This window comes from Entelurus aequoreus, linkage group LG13 (assembly GCF_033978785.1).
Source record: "Entelurus aequoreus isolate RoL-2023_Sb linkage group LG13, RoL_Eaeq_v1.1, whole genome shotgun sequence".
NCBI classification, from domain to species: Eukaryota; Metazoa; Chordata; class Actinopteri; order Syngnathiformes; family Syngnathidae; genus Entelurus; species Entelurus aequoreus.
In genome coordinates this window covers 53,663,252-53,685,958 of record NC_084743.1, presented here as the reverse complement: position 1 = coordinate 53,685,958, position 22,707 = coordinate 53,663,252, and the positions used below count along the sequence as shown (strand labels likewise).

The 22,707-nt window shown below is 38.5% G+C and overlaps 1 protein-coding gene across 1 annotated transcript in view; it reads left to right on the top strand.

Annotated features, from left to right (window-relative positions):
* Nucleotides 1-21,294, top strand: part of pcsk7 (proprotein convertase subtilisin/kexin type 7) — a 31,311-nt gene extending 10,017 nt beyond the window's left edge. The window contains exons 8-17 of the mRNA XM_062068019.1: nt 3,233-3,371; nt 3,457-3,557; nt 6,020-6,187; nt 6,365-6,469; nt 11,036-11,138; nt 14,932-15,088; nt 15,184-15,278; nt 15,363-15,468; nt 17,616-17,733; nt 20,338-21,294. Coding sequence (XP_061924003.1) covers nt 3,233-3,371; nt 3,457-3,557; nt 6,020-6,187; nt 6,365-6,469; nt 11,036-11,138; nt 14,932-15,088; nt 15,184-15,278; nt 15,363-15,468; nt 17,616-17,733; nt 20,338-20,616 — 1,371 coding nt within the window. The 3' untranslated portion in view covers nt 20,617-21,294. The remainder of the gene's footprint in view (nt 1-3,232; nt 3,372-3,456; nt 3,558-6,019; nt 6,188-6,364; nt 6,470-11,035; nt 11,139-14,931; nt 15,089-15,183; nt 15,279-15,362; nt 15,469-17,615; nt 17,734-20,337) is intronic.
* The last annotated feature ends 1,413 nt before the right edge of the window (nt 21,295-22,707 follow it).

Sequence of the window (22,707 nt, the reverse complement as noted above, 5' to 3'; positions counted from 1 at the left end):
GTTGTGGCCATAAGACAAGAAGTTAGTCAATATAAACATTCTACTTACAACCAAAGGCATTGCAAGAAAGATGCTTGCTTATTTAAGCATTATTTTTACCTGAGATATGAGGACTAAGCTGAATTAATCATCTAAACGGGGAGTATAGGTCTTGTGCTGAAAGATATAAACAACCCATCAGTCAGCATCCCAGTCAAAGACGACATTGTATGTGACTGTATTATGTTCTTATTTTGTATATCTTGTTTAGCACTTAGCACTACTGCTACATAATGGCTTAAAGTGTTTCACTAGAGCTCATCCTCCTTATATTTAGGCGTAAAAATATAAGGTTCTGGATCATTATTTCTCCCAAAGTAATCATTGTTGGCACTCACAAAGTCTGCCATGATTAGTGGTGGTAGTTTTTAATGGAAATAGCGAAGGTAGCTATGCGCTCTGTGAAATCAATGTGGCCAATAAAGAAATTCCATTGCATAAAATGACCAAAATATTACACATTACATATATACGTAGAGCATGTATATAACATTTTGTTGGATGTTTTTAGAGGGTTTAATCTGCGGAATAGACTGTATCCCCATTACCATCATTGTTAGCCTTCTCTTGCTAGCAGTTCTTTACAATTTAGACTGCACAACAAAGAAAAATACATGTTTGTTTGTCTCACGTAAGGATTGTGAATGACACGCAAAATTCCAAAAAGGAGCAATTGCACTTCAAGGTTGTCTGATCATATAGATCCAGCATTTTGCAGTGTTGACCAGTAGTTTTACAATTTAGACTACACAAAAAATAAAAATACGTATGTTTTTGTCTAGTGTAGGGTTTGGGAATGGTAGGCAAAATAAAATAAAAAGTAAAGGGGAACTGCCCTTTTTGGGGGTAATTTTACCTATTGTTTACCTTCCTTATGTAAGACAAGCACATATATCTTTTTTATGCATTCTAACTAGGAAATAAATGTGATCAAAAGTCAGCTTCCAATGAAGCCTATAGGAGTCCTATTCTACCAAATAGCGCTCTATAAAACATCCTATAAAGCGCTCTAAAAAATATCCAAACACCTCCATCAAGTTTTTATATAAACGCTGTAAGTATATATGTAATGTAGTAACAGGCACATTAATAATAACTTGTAATATGTATTGTAAGCATACGGTGGCGCATGAATTTAAAAAATGCATCTTAATCTTAATCTTTAAACATTTGCTTTTTCCTTCGACAACATTACTGATTACTACTTGCTGCAGAGTTCATGAGGGCCAAAAAACATAATAAAACCTCACTTAATGTAAAATGTCTGCTGTCACTAGGATGTTCATATTTTCCCGTTTAGATGAAGAATGACTCATAGTCCTCGCGAAGAAAAAAGCCAGGTGGAACCAAGCGTCTTTTTGTGACTTTCTCGCCATTCCCGGATCTAAGTTGGATGCTAAAGTTAATCAATTTGTTGGATTATGTCCTCATCCTTCTACTGTTCCTGTAGAGAGACATGATTTATGCTCTAGAACAGTGCTTACCAGCCTTTTCGAGCCCAAGATCCCTGGTCTCAGACAAAAACCAAAGCAAGATCTACCCCTGCATCAACTATGTTATATGTGTGCTTGTGTGTGTGTGTATATATATATATATATATATATATATATATATATATATACTGTATGTATATATATATATATATATATATATATATGCATGTACTGTATATGTGTATATATATATGTGTATATCTATATATATATACTGTATATGGTTTTTTTTTGTTAGTTTTTTAAAGACAAAGCTTTGTGTTGTTGTTATTGGCTGATATCATCATTTTGGCTTTTTCTCATTGTGTTTCTTGCTGTTTTCCCAATTGTTGCTGGTGTTTTTGTTTGTTTTTTGTAATGTGCCTAGGACCAATGACAATCGAGTCTCGGGCTACAGTAGGGCCCCTGTGCCGCATCCTGGGCACCTCTGCTGTAGAAGCTAACTGTTTATAGCCACTATATTCTCAGTACCGTAGTATATATGTTCTAGTTACATATGCAACGCGAGTCACATGTTTTTTACGTCAGCACCTGAATTAGTAAAATGAGCTGTTCACTTGGTGGGTTTTTCATGTGTGATTAAAGAGGGGATGAATGGGGATGTCCTTCTTTAGCTGCCGCCTTGTTTTATCATCTATTACTGCCTTTGCGCATGTACATTTTTAGTTTTTTATTCACAATAAATCAACACAAAATCTACTTGGGCGCAATGTTCTCGTAGTCTTGTATGCTTCCCGTCCCAGGTGAGCATTGATGGTCATGATCTTGTGGTTGAGGGAAGAGTTGTTTAATGTTGGATGCTAGAAAATGTCCGATTTGTTGCAACGGTCAGTCAGTCTTTGTTGCAGCGCGATGATTAATGAGCACATCATGCAATGCACATTTGCAAGATTAGCGGGTGTAGCATGCGGCCACGCTCGTGGGGTGTGGCCGTCGAGAGCCGCGGGATCTAAGGCTGAAAGAGAGGCAGATGCGTGTTCAGGGGTTAAAATGTGTGCCTCTTTGCGGGTCTGTTGGTCATTCTCCGGTTGGTGGTGTGTCACTGATGTCCTATTAATACTTTTTATTTTCTGATATTTTCTCGATCGACCAGAAGTGTGCCAAAGATCGCAATCGACGGGTTGGCGACCCCTGCTCTAGAAATAAACTGTCATGAGCTCTGAGGCGTGAAAGCAGCTCACCAGCCGATTATGTCAACATATAAGCAACAAGCTATCAATTAGTTTTCTGTGATGATGCACCACTAAAAGTAGTTTGTCTGTGTTAGCGCTTATAATAACAATATAGCTAATACTTGGTCAAATTTTAAGTCATAAAATGTAAATGGAGTATTGTTGGTGCTTTTTGGATGTTTTTTGAGAGGGTTTTAACGGCGCAAAAGAGGATCTCCCATTAGCTCCATTGTAAGCAGACGTTTATTTACGAGTTAGAATGCATTTAAAAAAACAAAAAACATTTGTCTTCATGTCTCTCGTAATGACTGAACGATAGTGCAGTTCCCCTGATCAAATAGATCTAGCATACTGCAGTGTTGACCAATAGAGGGCAGTACATCTCAACAGATTGCTTATAGGGCCTTAATGTATTAAATGTGTGTTTTTACTATTTTACATGTTCTCTTCGTTCTATAAGAAACATACTCCTATTCACAGGATGCCATATAATTTGGTAAGTTTAATTATGATTTCTGAACTCCTCAGGCGGCACTACAGCATGGGGTAATTGCCGGGAGACGTGGCTTTGGAAGCATCTTTGTGGTTGCCAGTGGAAATGGAGGTCAATATAATGATAACTGCAACTATGACGGATACGCCAACTCCATCTACACCATCACTATCGGTAAGATGGGATTTCATGTAGGAATTTTTTAATTGGCTTAGATATGTCCATAACATACTGTTATATTTTACTGTTAATGTTGCAGGAGCCGTTGATGAGAATGGCAGGATGCCCTTTTACGCTGAGGAGTGTGCTTCCATGCTGGCTGTCACTTTCAGTAGTGGGGGGAACAAAATGAGGAGCATTGTAAGTCACACACAAATTGCACACACATTATTTATTTTATCGTTGCACTAACCAATTGTTAATAAAATGACAAATGTTGTGTTGTAATAACAAACAACACCTTATTTTACTCCTCTCATTAAACATGATATAAACAGGGCCATAACTAGGATTTGACAAATACAGAGGTCAAAAATTGGTGGTTCAAGAGGAGCTTTGAAAGGCTGAAATCATGTGTATCCTAGCACCATATAAATAATATTTATTTCCAGAATAACAAAAGCTTTCAGTTGAGGTACAGTTATCACGTGTTATTTTATCTAACATCTTTGACAATCAGCATGATTTTGTAACAGTCCACTTTTTTATTAATTGGTTGAAGTTTTGCGTATTAAACAATTTTAACATAATTTAAAACAGAGATTTAACACCGTTCCATAGTTTCAACTATGACCGGGGATCAAACCCACATTCTTCTGTTTAGCAACTGGGTATTAATGACACGCGCCAAGTTTGAGAGGGAAATGTGTTCTAATATTATTACCAGTGACAGAGCATGACGTGGCCAGGAGTACGTTTGGGGTAAAATTTTATATGAAGGGCCTTGTCATTCAATATTTCACATTTGACATGTGCTGTGCTTCTTTACGCAAAACGGCCCACCGGCGAGTAAAACAAGTTGAGGTACTTGTGTGCTATTTCCATTGACATTGCGTTTAAAATGTGTTGGATAATATAGTCTTGTAATACTGGGGCATATTTAGTCATTTTTCTTAGTAATACACATGCAAATTACACCATCAATAATAGTAATTTTGCTATTTATTACAAGATACTATTTTTATCTGTTATGATGAAACATGCTGACAGGACTAATGGCCTGCAGTAGTTTCTTTTATTTGGTACTGTTTGTCGCTTGTCACTATGGAAACGACTTGGACCCGGATTGTCATTACCTAGGGGAAAATAGCTTTGTCCGAATTGCCTCTCTCTTGGGGAGAATGTTACACAAGCTGACCACAGTGTGCACATGGGCCAAATGTAAACCTGCGTGCGTGCGTGCGTGTGTGTGTGTGTGTGTGTGTGTGTGTGTGTGTGTGTGTGTGTGTGTGTGTGTGTGTGTGAGAGCGAGCGATAGAGAGATGGTTATAGAGAGCATTAGAGAGAGTTACACACTTGCATGTACCAATTCAACATGTCAAAAAGGAGTATAAAGAAGCTTATCTGATACCACCCCTGTCACATCAAAGTGTCTTGATATTCAGATTCAGATATCAGATTTTTTGGGGATATTTATGAATTTTCTTAAAGCTTATTCTACATTTTATTTGGTCTTAAAGCATTTTCAAGCATATAAATTAAGTGAAGTGAGTTATATTTATATAGTGTTTTTCTCTTGAGACTCAAAGCGCTTTACATAATGAAACCCATTATCTACATTCTTTAAGCTACATTTAAACCAGTGTGGGTGGCACTGGCAGCAGGTGGTGAAATGTCTTGCAGTGACTAGGATAACGGAAGTGGGATTTCAACCAGGAACCCTCAAGTTGCTGTAACATGGTCACTGATTGGCTCTGCCTCAGGCAGCATAGTAATCAGATTAAAAAGTGTAAAGGTGACTAAAGGGTGTTGTTTCATATCTGGAGGGCTCTCACAATGTTCAAAAACATTTTAAGTATTTTAAATGATCCTTACTTCGTGGAAATTAATTTATTGCAGCTCTCTCCGGAACCAGTTAACAGCAATGAACGAGGGACGACTACATGGATATATATATAGAGAAAGAGGGCCAAGTGGTAGAAAATAGATGGATGGATGGAGATAAGTTAAGTCTTTGCAGGAAGACCTGACTCCATCTTTACTCTCACTATCGAAGTTTCCTTACTTTGATCTACTTGCCTGGATGTAAATGATTTAACAAAATTTACAACAGTAGTTTGCACAGTAGGCGATAATGCTTCTGTGCTGAAGTGTTACAAACAACAGTGATTAGCTGCCTGAAATTTTGAGTGGGGATTGAACAGCTGACTATAAAAATCCCTGGAGTTCTCTGCGTGTTAACACTGAGAGTGCTGAAAATTCCTGCCTCCACCAAACAGCCTGTTGTTAACTGCATACGAGCAACATAGAGCAGTTTAGGTTTTTTTTTGTCATTGTGCACGTTTGTTTGGATCTCTCACTGTACAGCATTGATACAGTATATTCACAAAAGTACGTCACACTTGAAAATGGAACGACATGAAGTTGACCTCCTGTGTCTTGCTATTACAGCTTCCATTCTACAAATGTTTTTGACCTTTATCTTGTTGATGTCGAAATTGTTAGCTGTTCATACAAGTGTTCTTAGCTTTTTAAATTGCCACTGACCTGCATGGTCTGTGATGTATATATATGTCAGCTTTCTGTTTACTGTTACAACAGCCTCACTGTTTATACCATACAAAGACCTATATGATTATATAGAATCCTCTCTGTCTCTTTAGGTGACATCGGACTGGTCCATGCAACAGGGGACAGGATGTACTGAGGGCCACACTGGCACGTCAGCTGCTGCCCCCATTGCGGCTGGAATGGTGGCCCTCATGCTCCAAGTCCGACCGTGTCTTAGCTGGAGGGACATCCAGCACATCATTGCCTTCACTGCCACCAAGGTAAACCTTCTGGGGTGCTTAAATCTGAATTTGTCATATACACGTCCTATGCTAATTGTGGTTGAATTGTGCTCAGTACTGAGGTCACTGAATTTTATAGATATTAAGTTGAGGTTAGTGGATCAAACAACATCTTTTTGGCTTTCATCTGCATTAAAACATTGTGTTTCATAACAGTGTGACAACAGTTCAGACTGGAGGGTGAACGGAGCAGGTTTCTATCACAGCCATCAACATGGTTTTGGTCTACTCAACGCATGGAAACTTGTTAATGCTGCCAAGGTATACACAAGTCACATACACAAGTCAAATTGCAACCACCATTTAGTTTCAAAACAGTGTTCCCCCTATGTCTGTAGGGGTTTAAACAACTACACAAACATATGCACACATGCCGACTGTATAGTGATTGATCATCGACAAATACATTTGATAACTACCACCATTCATAATAAAAAATCAATAGACTTACCGGTAGTCCAAAATAATCAACTATGTCAAAAACCCAGAGCATGCTTGCCCCCTTGAGAGTACATTCACGCATGTAATACAGCTTTAAAAAGCAGAGTGTAATTGTAAATATGTGGTCATGCCAATTTGTTTAAATAAGACAAATACAATAAGGGCATTTGGTTTGTTTAATAATAAGACAAGCAGGCCTCAAATTTTTACTTTTTAAGGTCAAGGCAAATGTTGCCTTAAAGGAGGGCTCATATTTCAGGGCACCAAGGCAAGTTAGAAGGGCACCAAGGCAAACATTATTTTCTTTCGAGGCAGGGGGTCTAAATGCATGCATGTATGCATGCATATATATATATATATATATATATATATATATATATATATATATATATATATATACACACACACACAATTAGAGATCAGGGCATCATTTAATGGCAAAAAGCTGACAAGTTGAGATTATTAAAGAATTAAAAAAAAACCTGATATTTGTCTTTAGATATATGGATAACATTTATCTACAGTCTTTTTATTAGACATTACAAATAACATAATGGTATTACGTTCGCACCCCAACACCGCTTTACCTAACAATCAGTCGTCATGATTGCAATATTGATAACAATAATCTTAATTATTACTTTGGCCATAATTGGCAGCCCTAGATCTCATACATGAACACTATTTTCATCTATATGGACAAAAAGTGCAGTTACATCTTATGGCCATCAGCTGCCATCTTTCAACATTCTTATTAATATATATAAATATATATACATTACAGGCCAAAAGTTTGGACACACCTTTTCCTCATTCAATGCGTTTTCTTTATTTTTATGACTATTTACATTGTAGATTGTCACTAAAGTCATCAACACTATGAATGAACACAGGTGGTGTTATGTACTTAACAAAAAAGTAAAGTTATGTTAAAGTACCAATGATTGTCACACACACTCTAGGTGTGGCAAAATTATTCTCTGCATTTGACCCATCACCCTTGATCACCCCCTGGGAGGTGAGGGGAGCAGTGGGCAGCAGCGGTGGCCGCTCCCGGGAATAATTTCGGTGAAATAACTAAAAAAAACATGTTTTATATTCTAGTTTCTTCAAAATAGACACCCTGATTACTGCTTTGCACACTCTTGGCATTCTCTCAATGAGCTTCAAGCACACCTGTGAAGTGAAAACCATTTCAGGTGACTACCTCTTGAAGCTCATCGAGAGAATGCCAAGAGTGTGCAAAAAAGTATCATCATTGATCATTGAGAGAATAAAAGCAACATCAAATAGTTTTCTCCTTCGCTGTATACTTTTAGTGTGGGGACAAGTGCGTTTTCTCCAATATTGTCCAAACCTGTCGCCATCTAAACACAGCAGTGCGCTCTTGAACGCACGGCGGGAAGCGAGGGAAAATTACGTTAATAACCTAAGCGCTTTGCTCCGTTTACTCAGAGGGGAAATCTCCGGAGCAAAGTCAGTGTCGTTGGTCCGCCATGATTATCAAGCCAAACGACGCCAGTGCACATGCGCCTGACTTCGTGTTGCCTAAAATGCATTAATATATGACGTTTTTTTGGTAATTAAAAAATTAGACTGTTACTAACGGTCTGGAATTTTATCGCAAATTATCATTATACCCTTTACTGTTACATCCCTCGTCCATTAACAAGTAAAAAGTCAAGGGCGGTCACGGCATGTTCTCGATGTTGGTCAATTTTTTAGGGCATGACGGCAAATGACGAGGGCGGTCGCGACACTTGCCGTGGTTAAGTTCGAGCCCTGGACAAGGCATAGAACTGTTCTAATTGAAAGGTATCCTTAAAGGTGTTTGACGGTACTGCCCACTTTTGTTGGGGTTGTTTTTTTCTTGCTTTGAACCAAGAGCACAGTACCAAGTCAAATTCCTTGTGTGTTACATACAAACCCCGTTTCCATATGAGTTGGAAAATTGTGTTAGACGTAAATATAAACGGAATACAATGATTTGCTAATCCTTTTCAACCCATATTCAATTGAATGCACTACAAAGACAAGATATTTGATGTTCAAACTCATAAACTTTATTTTTCTTTTGCAAATAATAATTAACTTAGAATTTCATGGCTGCAACACGTGCCAAAGTAGTTGGGAAAGGACATGTTTACCACTGTGTTACATCACCTTTTCTTTTAACAACACTCAAACGATTGGGAACTGAGGAAACTAATTGTTGAAGCTTTGAAAGTGGAATTCTTTCCCGTTCTTGTTTTATGTAGAGCTTCAGTCGTTCAACAGTCCGGGGTCTCCGCTGTCGTATTTTACGCTTCATAATGCGCCACACATTTTCGATGGGGGATAGGGCTGGACTGCAGGCGGGCCAGGAAAGTACCCGCACTCTTTTTTTACGAAGCCACGCTGTTGTAACACGTGCTGAATGTGGCTTGGCATTGTCTTGCTGAAATAAGCAGGGGCGTCCATGAAAAAGACGGTGCTTAGATGGCAGCATATGTTGTTCCAAAACCTGTATGTACCTTTCAGCATTAATGGTGCCTTCACAGATGTGTAAGTTACCCATGCCTTGGGCAGTAATGCACCCCCATACCATCACAGATGCTGGCTTTTGAACTTTGCGTCGATAACAGTCTGGATGGTTCGCTTCCCCTTTGGTCCGGATGACACGATGTCGAATATTTCCAAAAACAATTTGAAATGTGGACTCGTCAGACCACAGAACACTTTTCCACTTTGCATGAGTCCATCTTAGATGATCTCGGGCCCAGAGAAGCCGGCGGCGTTTCTGGATGTTGTTGATAAATGGCTTTCGTTTTGCATAGTAGAGCTTTAACTTGCACTTACAGATGTAGCGACCAACTGTATTTAGTGACAGTGGTTTTCTGAAGTGTTCTTGAGCCCATGTGGTGATATCCTTTAGAGATTGATGTCGGTTTTTGATACAGTGCCGTCAGAGAGATGGAAGGTCACGGTCATTCAATGTTGGTTTCCGGCCATGTCGCTTACGTGGAGTGATTTCTCCAGATTCTCTAAACTTTTTGATGATATTATGGACCGTAGATGTTGAAATCTCTAAATTTCTTGCAATTGCACTTTGAGAAACGTTGTTCTTAACTGTTTGACTATTTGCTCACGCAGTTGTGGACAAAGGAGTGTACCTCGCCCCATCCTTTCTTGTGAAAGACTGAGCATTTTTTGGGAAGCTGTTTTTATACCCAATCATGGCACCCCCCTGTTCCCAATTAGCCTGCACACCTGTGGGATGTTCCAAATAAGTGTTTGATGAGCATTCCTCAACTTTATCAGTATTTATTGCCACCTTTCCCAACTTCTTTGTCACGTGTTGCTGGCATCAAATTCTAAAGTTAATGATTATTTGCAACAACAAAAAAAGTTTATCAGTTTCAACATCAAATATGTTGTCTTTGTAGCATATTCAACTGAATATGGGTTGAAAATGATTTGCAAATCATTGTATTCCGTTTATATTTACATCTAACACAATTTCCCAACTCATATGGAAACGGGGTTTGTACTTGACCCGTTTAGAAGATTCTGATTCTGATTCTGATAATGCAAAGCCAACTTTTTTAACCTGTTGGTACATGTTTTTGTGTATTTGGGATCCTCATAAGTCCTGAAAATTTGAAATCAAACCATTGAGGAATGACGGAGATATTAATAAAACAATATTACCTTATTCCAAACTTTTTCCAAACGAGCCGTTTGGAATTTGAGAATTGAGTCATGTATTTTGTCTTAGTAATGTCAGTGGATATCTCCATATATGGTAGAAGTTTACTCAAAGAGCTTTGCGCAAGTCAACATTTTATTCAGTTGTAGTCAATAGCTTCCTTTTTTTTTACTCTATCCTCTTATTGTGGGACAGACTGGGTCATACATGCACATGCACAGTAAAATCCTCTGCTGTTGCCATTTGTCATCTAATGTTTATCAGTAGACTTTATATGGGAGCGCTAAAAACTACAACATGGCTGACAGGGTGGAGATGCAGTCGAAGGGGGCTATGCCTGGAGGAGGACCTTGGCACGTAAATAAGACCGCCCACAAAACGGCGCATTCTGGAGAGACAGCTAGAAAGGAAAATGTGGACCAAAGAACCACCATTACATGTTATGTAGACCACAAGGAACTGTTTTAAATGTTGAATTTTTTTTATAATATGACCCCTTTTAAATGACATCAGTTATGGTATGGTGCGATATAGAAAATAATTACAGAAAATTTGCTTGACCTTCTTTAGGGGGTCGTCCCCATTAAAATAATCGTAGGGGCAACTGTGAAAAATGATTTGTTAAATCAAGTAAATGTATAAAAGTAATTTTGTCGACCCACCCTGATTAGATATGTTTGCTCTGCTGTGTTTTCCAGATATGGGAGTCTGTGCCATTTTTAGTGTCCTATCAGAGCTCAGTAAAAGAGGAGAAAGTCTTCATCCCAACCTATCCCATGGAGCTGGTTCGCATGTGGACAGGTAACGTTTATGTGTGGCTGCTGCTTTAGCTCAGCTCTGCATTCAACAGTTAACTACTACAATCTAGCTGCTATGCAGCCACCACCCTTTCCTCTCTCCGCCCCTTTCCTCCGTCAGTCTGGGCCTCCATATTTGGTAATGTTCGCCTGTTTGCTCGGTCCACATTGAAATACTTAGCGACATGTCTCCACATCGCCACGGTCCACATTACAAAGTGTTTATTTGTTTTACAATTTGTTCCTCTATTGGCTTTTGTACTCTTGGAATCTCTCAGATTTGATTGTCAGCTTTTTCACACTGTTTAATGCTTGTGATGATGTCATTTTAGGAGAAATATTTCCTTTCCTTTCTCTCTTTTCCTCTCCCCCTCATCTGCCTTTCCGCTTTGCCCGCCTCTGTGTTGAGGCTGACTGCCAGTGAGGAGTGTGTGTTAGGTATTGAATATCACATGTACTTTGGCATTTGCCTTCATCCTAGAAGTATAATTTGTCAAATTCAATCAATTCAGCCAAGTTGGACAATTCATTGTTTCCTACTCCCACCCCTGCATTTGTTTACATTTACTGAATGTTCCCCCCATCACTAAATGTTCTAGATCAGCCCATTGACTCATCATCTACACCTCTGTTTACAGTCCTTACTTTATCCCTTCATGTCCCTCCCAGGCCCCAAGATTCTTGCAGCCTTACATGGCCAAAGAGCACATTGGTTCATTAGTATCATAGTTCAGGAACTACTAAGAGATTGCCTCACGGTGATTCTTCGTGAGGATTCGGAGTCATCCCCCCAAAATTATTAGAATAGGGCCATCAAATGCTAATGAAATAACATCAATGTACTTTTACTGTTTTATCCTATTAGCCTTGCACATATTAGTTATTAAAGCACTTGTTTATTTGTTGGTAAATCATTAATATTTAGCGTTTACATTGGGGGGGGGGCCGCGCTGTGTGATCACTGTTCTAGTGTCTTAAACATACCTGGCCAATAAAGCTGAATCTGATTCTGATTCTTTACACTCGGTTTACCCAAACCTTGTGTGTGTTCAACTTGCTGGTAGCTGGAGGATCTTGCAAGCGTCATTGCTCTGGTCGTCGTCAAGGCTTCCAGCATGGTCACAAGTGAAAATAGAAGTATACCCTCTGTATTGGAACTGGGCTGTAACATGCTGAAACACGGGCAGAGACTGTTCTGCCAATAGTTGGTCAACTTGATCATAACGGCAAAGATGGCGCCTACACTAACCATGTTGCTGGCATTGGGCAACATTGTTCTTGCAGTAGTTCGGCATAGCTCACGTCAAAGGCTCACCAATGTGGAGAAGTGTTATTGATGAGGCAGGAGTCGAAGATGCATCAGGAGTTTTAGTCTTCAATTAGCATGAAAAACAGGCACGTAAACAATGGCTCCCTCAGCTAGTAAGTTTCTCTTATTCTGGAAGCAGAAGTCCCCTTTGGTGAATATTTATTGTTATCAGTAGGGCTGCAGTTATCGATTATAATAGGTATTCAATTAATTTGTTTGATTAATTGTGTAGTTGAATAAAACACGTTTAATAACCTCAATACGTCTTTTAGGGAAAATAGTTGAAATAAACAAGGATTTTTTTGATGACTGTCTTTCTTCTTCTTATATACGCACTTAATGTTGAAATTGCACTTTAAACATAGGAGCATCACTATATATATATATTTTTTTTTAAAAGGTAAAAAACAAACGGTGTAGCCTAAAACTAGGTAATAAATAATAAATAAAGAACCAAACTAGACAAAAAGACTGATGAAGTATGATAAATTGAGTAACAATTTAACACATACACAGTTAAAAAGATACTAATTGGAGGAGTGGTGTTTGAGTTTTGCATTAAAACTGCTAACATGTCCTCACATGCTAACATATGTTTAAATTAAACATTCATTATGCAAATGAACCTAAAATGGCGTTAGCGGACAAAATAAGACTTATACCTTGTTTGCTGCTCTTAAATACGGAATATGCTTTTCGTAATACTTCATCATCAATGTAGTGCTAATGTGAAATACCAGCTCGGTTTGACAGTGCAAACCTTTCACCAAAATGTCTTTTTCAGTTTCAAATGATCTCAAAACTTTTCTCTCGTCTTCTTTGGTCCCTTTGCTCTCCTCCCACTTCGTCATGGTTTTCTTTGAGCCATCTCTCTCAGCACTGTTCCCACCGCATACTCGGGCCACATCACCCAAAGCATGAGCTGGATCTCATGTGCTGCATCTCCTGTGCGCTCTAATGGAGCAGTTTTGCGGAAACGATGTCCGCCTATTTTACTCATTAAACAAGTAATTGAAGCAACAGAATACAAATATTTTTTCTAATTGAAATACATTTAATCGATAAACTGTTGCAACTGATCACCACAAGATAGTAATAGAAAATAAGACAAATGCTGTACAGAAATGCATATACAGTGCATCCAGAAAGTATTCACAGCGCTTCACTTTTTCCAAATTTTGTTATGTTACAGCTTAATTACAAAATGGAATACATTCATTTTCCCTTCAAAATTCTACAGACTATACCCAATAATGACAATGTGAACATCCATCCATCCATCCATTTTCCACCACTTGTCCCTTGTTTTTAAAAATGTTTGGAAATGTATTATAATAATAAAAAATAAAAAAAAACATGTACCCAAGTATTCACAGCCTTTGCTCAATACTTTGTTGATTCACCTTTGGCAGCAATTACAGCATCGAGTCAGTTTTTTTAACAAGTTTGGCAAACCTATCTGTGGGCAGTTTTGCCCATTCCTCTTTGCAGCACCCCTCAAGTTCCATCAGATACGATTTGAAGCGAGGGTTTTCATCCAGGTTGTCTCTGTACATTGCTGCATTCATTTTAGTCTAGTCAGGGAGGTTTCCAATAACCCAATGGTCACTCTATCAGCTATAGCATTCCTCGGCGGAGAGAGAAGAACCTTCCAGAAGGACAACCATCTTTGCAGCAATCAACCGACCAGGCCTGTATGGTATAGTGGCCAGACTGAAGCCATTTCTTAGTCAAACTTTGTGCCTGAAAAACACTCAGACCAACATTCAGACCATGCTCATGTTCATGGACATGACACCTGGCATTGATGCCAGGTGTCATCTCCGGGCCAACACCATCCCTACAGTGAAGCATGGTGGTGGCAGCATCATGCTGTGGGGGTGTTTTTCAGCAGCAGGAATTGAAAGACTAGTCATAATAGAGGGAAAAATGAATGCAGCAATGTACAGAGATATCCTGGATGAAAACCAACGCTTCTCATCCAACCTGATGGAGCTTGAGAGGTGCTGCAAAAAGGAATGGACAAAACTGTCCAAAGATAGGTGTGCCAAGCTTGTAGCATCAAATTTAAAAAGACTTGAGGCTGTAATTTCTGCCAAAGGTGTATCAACAAAGTATTGTGCAAAGGCTGTGAAAACTTATGTGCATGTTATAATTTAGAGGAATTGTGAGGACAGAAAATGTATTTATTCCAAGGCTGTAACCTAACAAAGTGTGAAAAAAGTGAAGCCCTGGGAATACTTTCCGAATCCTCTAAGACGTAAATAAGACTTAATTCATGGCCAAAAGTAAAACTGTGACATTTGAAGCGCAGTGTGGCGAGGGAATACTGTAGTATTGAAAGTGTTGACATAGATTGAATTTGTTTGGCATCAACACCAAACATAACTACTGTATTTTTCTACTCTTATACTGTATATGACATATAATGTGTAATATAGTCACAGATTCACAGTAATGGAGAGTACCGTCTGTATTCACACCTCAGTCACTGCTGCTGATGTGGAACAGTCTGGGATGCAGACACTGGAGCATGTGGCTGTTACTGTGACAATAACCCACCCTTGCCGTGGCAACCTGGAGATTGTGTTGTTATGTCCCAGCGGTGTTCCATCAATCATTGGGGCCCGCCGTGTTGTTGACAGGTTAACCATCTTTCTCTATATTCACATATTTTTGATGCACGAGTAAAGCATCCACATCATACGTCTGGTTGGCTTCTGCTCCTTTCACACAAAAGAGACCCCTCAGGCTATCAAGACTGGACCTTCTCCACTGTGCGTTGCTGGGGGGAGAAGGCTCAAGGCCAATACCTTCTCAAGATATCTGACCACAGTAAGAAGATGTGACACATGCTGTAAAATGATAGCACACAATCTTTTTGTTGCGCTTTGTTTACTAACCCCTCTCTTCATGCAGAGGAGCCGTTATCACAGCAATGTGCCACCGTGGGAGAGTTAAAGCAATGGAAGTTGACTCTGTATGGATCGTCTATGACTTTCAATGAGGTCAAGGACAGGCAAAGGTAACACCTTGTATTAATTTATTATCAGTTAAAAATAGAGATCGACCAGGCCGATTATCGGCATTTTGACATATATCGGCGACTGCCTTTTTAATTTTTTTACTCAACTACAGCATAACTACATCAACAGATACAATATATACACACATTATACCAATATTTAGTATAAAAAAAAATGCAGCTGGGATAGGCTCCAGCCGCCCCGCAACCCAGAGAGGGACAAACAGCAGAGGATGTATATATGGACGCATGGAGGGATGCCATCAAAGTATATCCACATTGCGGACATGTTGACTCCGATCTAGAGAACCCAGTGCTTATGTCCTACGTCAACACAACAACCGGTTTGGCAGCGCCGTTTCTGTAATCAAAGTATTTTTTCGACGGCCAAATTTTCAGAGCATCACTAGTCAATAGTGCACAAATAATAAACTATATATATCCATTTATACTGTAACTACCTGCTGATGTTAATGTGTTGGTGTGTTATGATATCAGTTCTCACATGGTCTGTGAACACACTGTGTTGGCAAGAAAGAGGAAGTGTCTAAAAGTGAAATACAGAGACGTGTGCACGGAGGAAATACTAGTTGGAATTGGTCCAATTGTTAGCATAAAATTGGTTAGCATAAAAAGTGTGTCTGACTTTGTGTGTTTTTCTGGATGCTACAATATACTATATTACTTTATTTTTAAGATGTGGTGGGTAATATGTTGCTGTGGTGCACCGCCACGATCAAATACACTAAGGGGGAACCTTGAATGTGTTAAAACTAGAGATGTCCGATAATATTGGACCGCCGATATTATCGGCCGATAAATGCTTTAAAATGTAATATCAGAAATTATCGGTTTCAAATAGTAAAATGTATGACTTTTTAAAACGCCGTTGTGTACACGGACGTAGGGAGAAGTACAGAGCGCCAATAAACCTTAAAGGCACTGCCTTTGCGTGCCGGCCCCATCACATAATATCTATGGCTTTTCACATACACAAGTGAATGCAATGCGTACTTGGTCAACAGCCATACAGGTCACACTGAGGGTGTCCATATAAACAACTTTAACACTGTTGCAAATATGCGCCACACTCTGAACCCACACCAAACAAGAATGACAAACACTTTTCGGGAGAACATCCGCACCGTAACACAACATAAACACAACAGAACAAATACCCAGAACCCCTTGCAGCACTAACTCTTCCGGGACGCTACAATATACACTCCCCACTACCCCCCCAACCTCGCCCACCTCAACCTCCTCATGCTCTCTCAGGGAGAGCATGTCTCAAATTCCAAGCTGCTGTTTTGAGGCATGTTAAAAAAAATAATGCACTTTGTGACTTCAATATTAAATATGGCAGTGCCATTTTGGCGTTATTTTCCATAACTTGAGTTGATTTATTTTGGAAAACCTTGTTATGTTGTTTAATGCATCCAGCGGGGCATCACAACAAAATTAGGCATAATAATGTGTTAATTCCATGACTGTATATATCGGTATCTGTTGATATCGTAATCTGTAATTAAGAGTTGGACAATATCGGATATTGGCAAAAAAGCCATTATCGACCATCTCTAGTTAAAACTATAACTCAATAAATTTGAATATCGTGCACAAGCTGTTTGATTTTTGGAGTTGAATTAAGACTAAGAAACCAATTGAAAACTCAGTAACTTGTTGTAGTTCATTGAGGATTAGAGCGTGAACTCTAAAACATATGGTGTGACTGTTAACCCAGCCTACAATCAAAATGGCACCATTGGTCCTGTTGTAGCGTAGCATAGTTTACTGTACGTCATCCAGAATTAGTCTTCTTCACATTTTGTGGGGCAAGTGATATTCTTGTAGGGGCACTACATTGTAATTATAATCCTCCCAAGATTTACATGCTCTCATTATGTGTTTGTAAAAGTAATCTATTTTTATTGTCGATTGAGTCAAAACCTTTTTCCTCATAGATTCAGTGTCGTAACTTCGATATCATCTACATATGTAAACATTGGGAGCGTTTATGAAAAAAATCAGAACTGTCGTTTGACCTGATATGACATGTATGTAATACTGTAAATGTTTACATTTTTACCTATTTCTTCACCTAGTATTGGTAAGGTTTTACTAACCAGTTGTCCAATCAACAACAGGCTGGTGGAGGAAGCTATGAGTGGGAAATACCTGGACAGCAACTTCTCTCTGCCTTGCCCCCCAGGCCTTGATATTCCATCAGAGATTATTAGCCCATTCACCTCCAACACCCTCAAGGTATGTTACCTCAAAAACATGTACAAAAGTTCTATGCCACCACTACAAGCTTTTTTGCGTTAATATTTTTTTTCCACTGCATTCATTTTGACACAGCAAAGCCGTAAATAGTATTACAGATACTGTTAGCAAAATTCTGAAAAAAAATTTGAAAAAATCTCTAAGCTTTGTAAAGGTGTGAAACATAGTTCAATGGTTCGTCAAAATCTGGATAAAGGTGCATGAACAGGTCTTAATTTCAACCTTAATGCATCCTATTTTTGGTTACAAACAGTGAAAACCTGTGCTGTTCGCTGTGCATAGGTGGTTGCCTAAAGTGCGCTCGGATTCGAATGAACTGAAAGTATTATATACCGTACCTACTTTCTGGTTCGACCATGTTAGCTACTCCCCGCTAGTACACATGCACGCAACAAAAGGATAACGTTGTGTTACAAAAGCAATTTTTCACCAGTTTAACAGCAATGTAGCAGACACCATATAATCTGTTTTAAATACTTTGGTTCTGGAAGATCACTTTTGTATGTCTGTCCGTGAACTGATTTGCATGTTTATGTGAGAAAGCCGTGGTTGACAACTGGAACTCCAATGATGATGTTTGGACCAAACTGCAATCATTTTTTACAAATATTTGAACACTAGTTATCATACATGTTAGCTGTAACATTGGTAGTTTTATTACATTTTTCTGTTTACAAAAATGCAATCTTGAAGATTAAAAGCATGGCAGGATTATTCTGGTTTCTACCACAGCAACTGACAAAATGCACACATTTCTTTTTTTTTTTACATTGTTGGGCACCGGAAACATTTCTGTGTATAAATATTTTCATTGTCATCGTAGTCGATAAATACAACAAATTTACTACACTATGTCCATTAAAAACAGGGTGTCCAAACTGCGGCCCGTAGCTCATTTTTAACAGCCCACGAAACAATTGTTAGCATTCAAGTATTAGCTTGTTAGCTTTTTGCTAATTTTGCAGGTATGCACCTCAGCGTCAAATATGTTGTTACTTGATGAGTAAAACCTGTTAGTAAGATAACATTAGTATGATAGCTTTTTTTAAAACTAATGTTGTAGGTACACACGTCAGTCACATTTTGGTACTTGATGCATGCTAGATATATTTTGGTACTTAACGCACGTTACAGTTAAAATGTTGGCATGTTATCCTAAACATGCTAGCTTTTTTAGCTATTTAGGTATTTCACTAATGTTAACTGTAATCTTGTTATCGTTAGCATGTTAGCCTTTTTAACTCATTTTGCTCACATGTTTTGTTACTTGAGGCTATCTGGCCAGCGTGCTAACTATTACACTGCAAAAAGTCAGTGTTCAAAAACAAGAAAAAACAATACAAAAATTAGGGGTATTTAATTTGAACTAAGCAAAATTATCTGCAAATAGAACAAGAACATTTGGCTTGTCAAGACTTTCCAAAACAAGTAAAATTAGCCAACCTCAATGAACCCAAAAATACCTTAAAATAAGTATATTCTCACTAATAACAACTATACTACTATATGAGTATGTATTTTCTATTGTTTCATTGAAAATAAAACAGCAAAGTCCATTTGGCTGTCATCTGTTTTAATATGAGACACAATTGTGTCAAAGTCATGATTTTTTTTTTCATGCTTGAAATAAGAAATGATTACTTTAAAAAAGTAGTTTTATACTTGTGTTGATGACACAGCTTTGCAACAGTTGATATTCTAGTTTCAAGCATGTTTTACTCAATATAGGTCATAAAATCTCAGCAACAAGCTGTAATGTAATATCTTACTGAGATAATTTAGGACCAAAACCCTTAAAACAAGTACAACACTCTAACATAAAATCTGCTTAGTGAGAAGAATGATCTTGTCAGACAGAAAATAAGCAAATATCACCCTTATTTGAGATATGTAATCTTACTTAGATTTCACTTTTTGCAGTGTAGCCTTTCATTTCAGCTTTGGCTCTTCAGCATTTACACAAAAATTCTACCAAAGTTGCAATTTTTTGTTTTTTGAAACCAAATCTAAATGTTGCACTGGTTTTAAAGGCGAAATTACGAAATTGCCCGCCGCATCCTTTGATTTGTCAGTCTGTGGCCCTCTGTGAAAAATGTTTGGGCACCCCTGGTATAAAATATCCCGATCCAATATGGTAGTGATTCTTATATTGTGGCTTTATATAGTGGTACGCCAAAGAATCAATTAGATATTCAAACAGTGTTACTGTTCAAACTGTTTGTAATGTTACAGCGGCCAAAATATTAAATATAGTTGTTAAATAAAACTTCTGCCTTGTTTTAATGAATATTTAGGCCTACTATGCTACTGTATTTTAATGTTGGTCATTATGCTGGTACTTGGAGAGCCATGGGTTTTCTGGTACTTGGTGAAAAAAAATTTGAGAACCACTGTAATATGAAATCAAAATATGCACAGAAATTCTTATCTTTGGTAAAAGTATTAAGTCATTTAAAATAAAATTGTTGGTTATGTAGACAATTGCTTATGTCGAGTTAGCCAGTCTTCGCGAGGGGTGTCGACATGAAGTGGTTTTGTCTTCATTCTGAGCATTGTCTCCTCTTTTGACGTCCTCTCCTGTAGTTTCTCCTGTTGCTTGGCTGCTTTGCTCTGTTCTGGTCCCTCTACTACATACTGGAGGCCACCGTGGCACACTTGGACCTCAAAGACCTCCTATGTCTGTCCTGGAGGCACAGAGGGCACAAAGTCAAGAAGGGCCGTCGAAACAGAGGAGTAGAAGAGGCGTTGGAAGAAGAGGAATTTGGAGAGGTCGAGGAGAGAAACGTTTTGTTGGAGCTGCATACAGTGTTGGACTCTAGGCCCAAAGCGGCACTTACAAATGGAGAGATGCTGGATACATAGCAATGACCCCGACGGTGGTTTTGAAGTGCTTTTTGGATTTCTCAGGCTTTCACCCAAACGTGCTCGCCCACTCTGATTCCTCCAGAGTGGGATTGAGGAGTAAAACAATGAACTACAGAAAAACTTGATTGAAAAAGTACTTGTGAGCTCAAACATGGTGTGTTCTTATGCACTTGACCATCTCAAAAACAAAACCGTAAAAGATTCAAACCCTCAGTAAGTAAATGCTTACAGAAAGAGGAGTACCTTTTATGGAGATGGAGTCAAACCAAGACAAACATAATGTATGCACTTTACACAAGGGTGAATCTGCTGCGTGAGTGTTGTGAAATGAGTATAAACGAGGTCTTCCTTTTTAAAGGGTCATTGATTTAGAACTGTGGTACTGCTGATATATTTTAGGAATAAAATATATTTTTTACGTAAAAGGTTTCTTACCTTGGGCTTATTAAACAACTGCAGAAAAAAAACTTGACATTCATTTTGAAGTTAAAGTATTGAATATGTATAGTTATATTTTTATTCGAGTGTCACACATATATGCCTTATACATTGTACATCATTTGTGCTGGCTATAAATGGCTTTTTTTTTTACAAAACGTTTTATTAAAGAGAGGATTTGGAAGTTGTGTTTTGCTGTGCAAGTCACATGAATAAAAGATAAGGGACTTGATGGAATATTGTTACTTTGTGAGTGTGATTTTATTTTCCATTCGCACGTTAACCCTTGTGTAATGTTCATATTGTTGTTATTTAGCCAGCGTTTTTGAACACTTTTATGTTAAAATACTGAACAGATGTTTATTGGGATATGGTAAACATCTGTTCAGTATTTTTAACATGAAAGTGTTTGATTGTGAGGCATTAAAAGCCACAAAATGCAACGGGTCCATCAGACCCACAAACGCTGGCTGAGTAACAACAATATGAACGTTGCACAGAAAATTTCCCTACCAGTTTCTGCATCCCACAGGGATTCTTCTTTTGTGTTTCTGCACCTGCGGTTCCCACACAAGGTTGCAACATTGTTTGTCAACACTGTCTGCTCTCATTTTCTCGCACATTTGATGTTCTGTGTACCTACACTCTGTCCTCCTGTCTAGGCCTGCTGTGTGTGTGTGTGTGTGGTACACAGAACATCAATTTGTCATAGAAATGTGTAGGAGGGGTGTATGGTTTGATGATCATTAAATATGTATTCTGATATATGTTCTTCACAGAAAATGAGCCAAAGTCAGTGAGACTCAGTTTGAAAAATGTATTAATTGTACCATTTTTCTTTTAATAAAAAATGAAAACGGGTCTCACAGACCCGAACACCACACAAGGGTTGAATGAGGTTATGAAATTATTTTTTTGTTGTGTAATTGATATATAATTGAAATATACAGAAAGTAATCTAACTGTTCAATGAAATCTCATTAGATTCACCAGATGTACCTATTGTGACCAATTAGTTCATCCTTAGCGCGACGGGCCTCTTCTTTTATGTAGTCCGTCACATTTAATGTGGCCCATTATTTAACGTTAAATGGGTTATACTTGTATAGCGCTTTTCTACCTTCAAGGATACTCAAAGCGCTTTGACACTATTCCCACATTCACACACGTGGGAGCTGCCATAACCATCATCCATCAGGAGCAAGGGTGAAGTGTCTTGCTCAAGGACACGACGGACATTACTAGGATGGCAGAAGCTGGGGATCGAACCAGGACCCCTCAGGTGGCACCCGCCGACCATAATGTGGTTCACGATGTTGTTCAATTTGGTTCGCCACATCAATTAATGTGGCCTTCTGAGGGCTGCCATTATTGCGATGAGGTCCTCAATAAAAATGAGTTTGACACCGCTGCCTTGGAAGAAATCAAAATACTGTACACATTAAAATAAGTAAAATAAATACATGTAAACAGGGTCCTGCACAGCTCATTTCAGGTTTTAAAAAAAAATTATAATGGATCTTTGTGGGGCACTATAGTAAGTTTCTTGGCCCCGACCAGTATCGACCGATTTTCGTAAAAAAGTAGGTACAGTTGTGGTCAAAAGTTTACATACACTTGTAAAGAACATAATATCATGGCTGTCTTGAG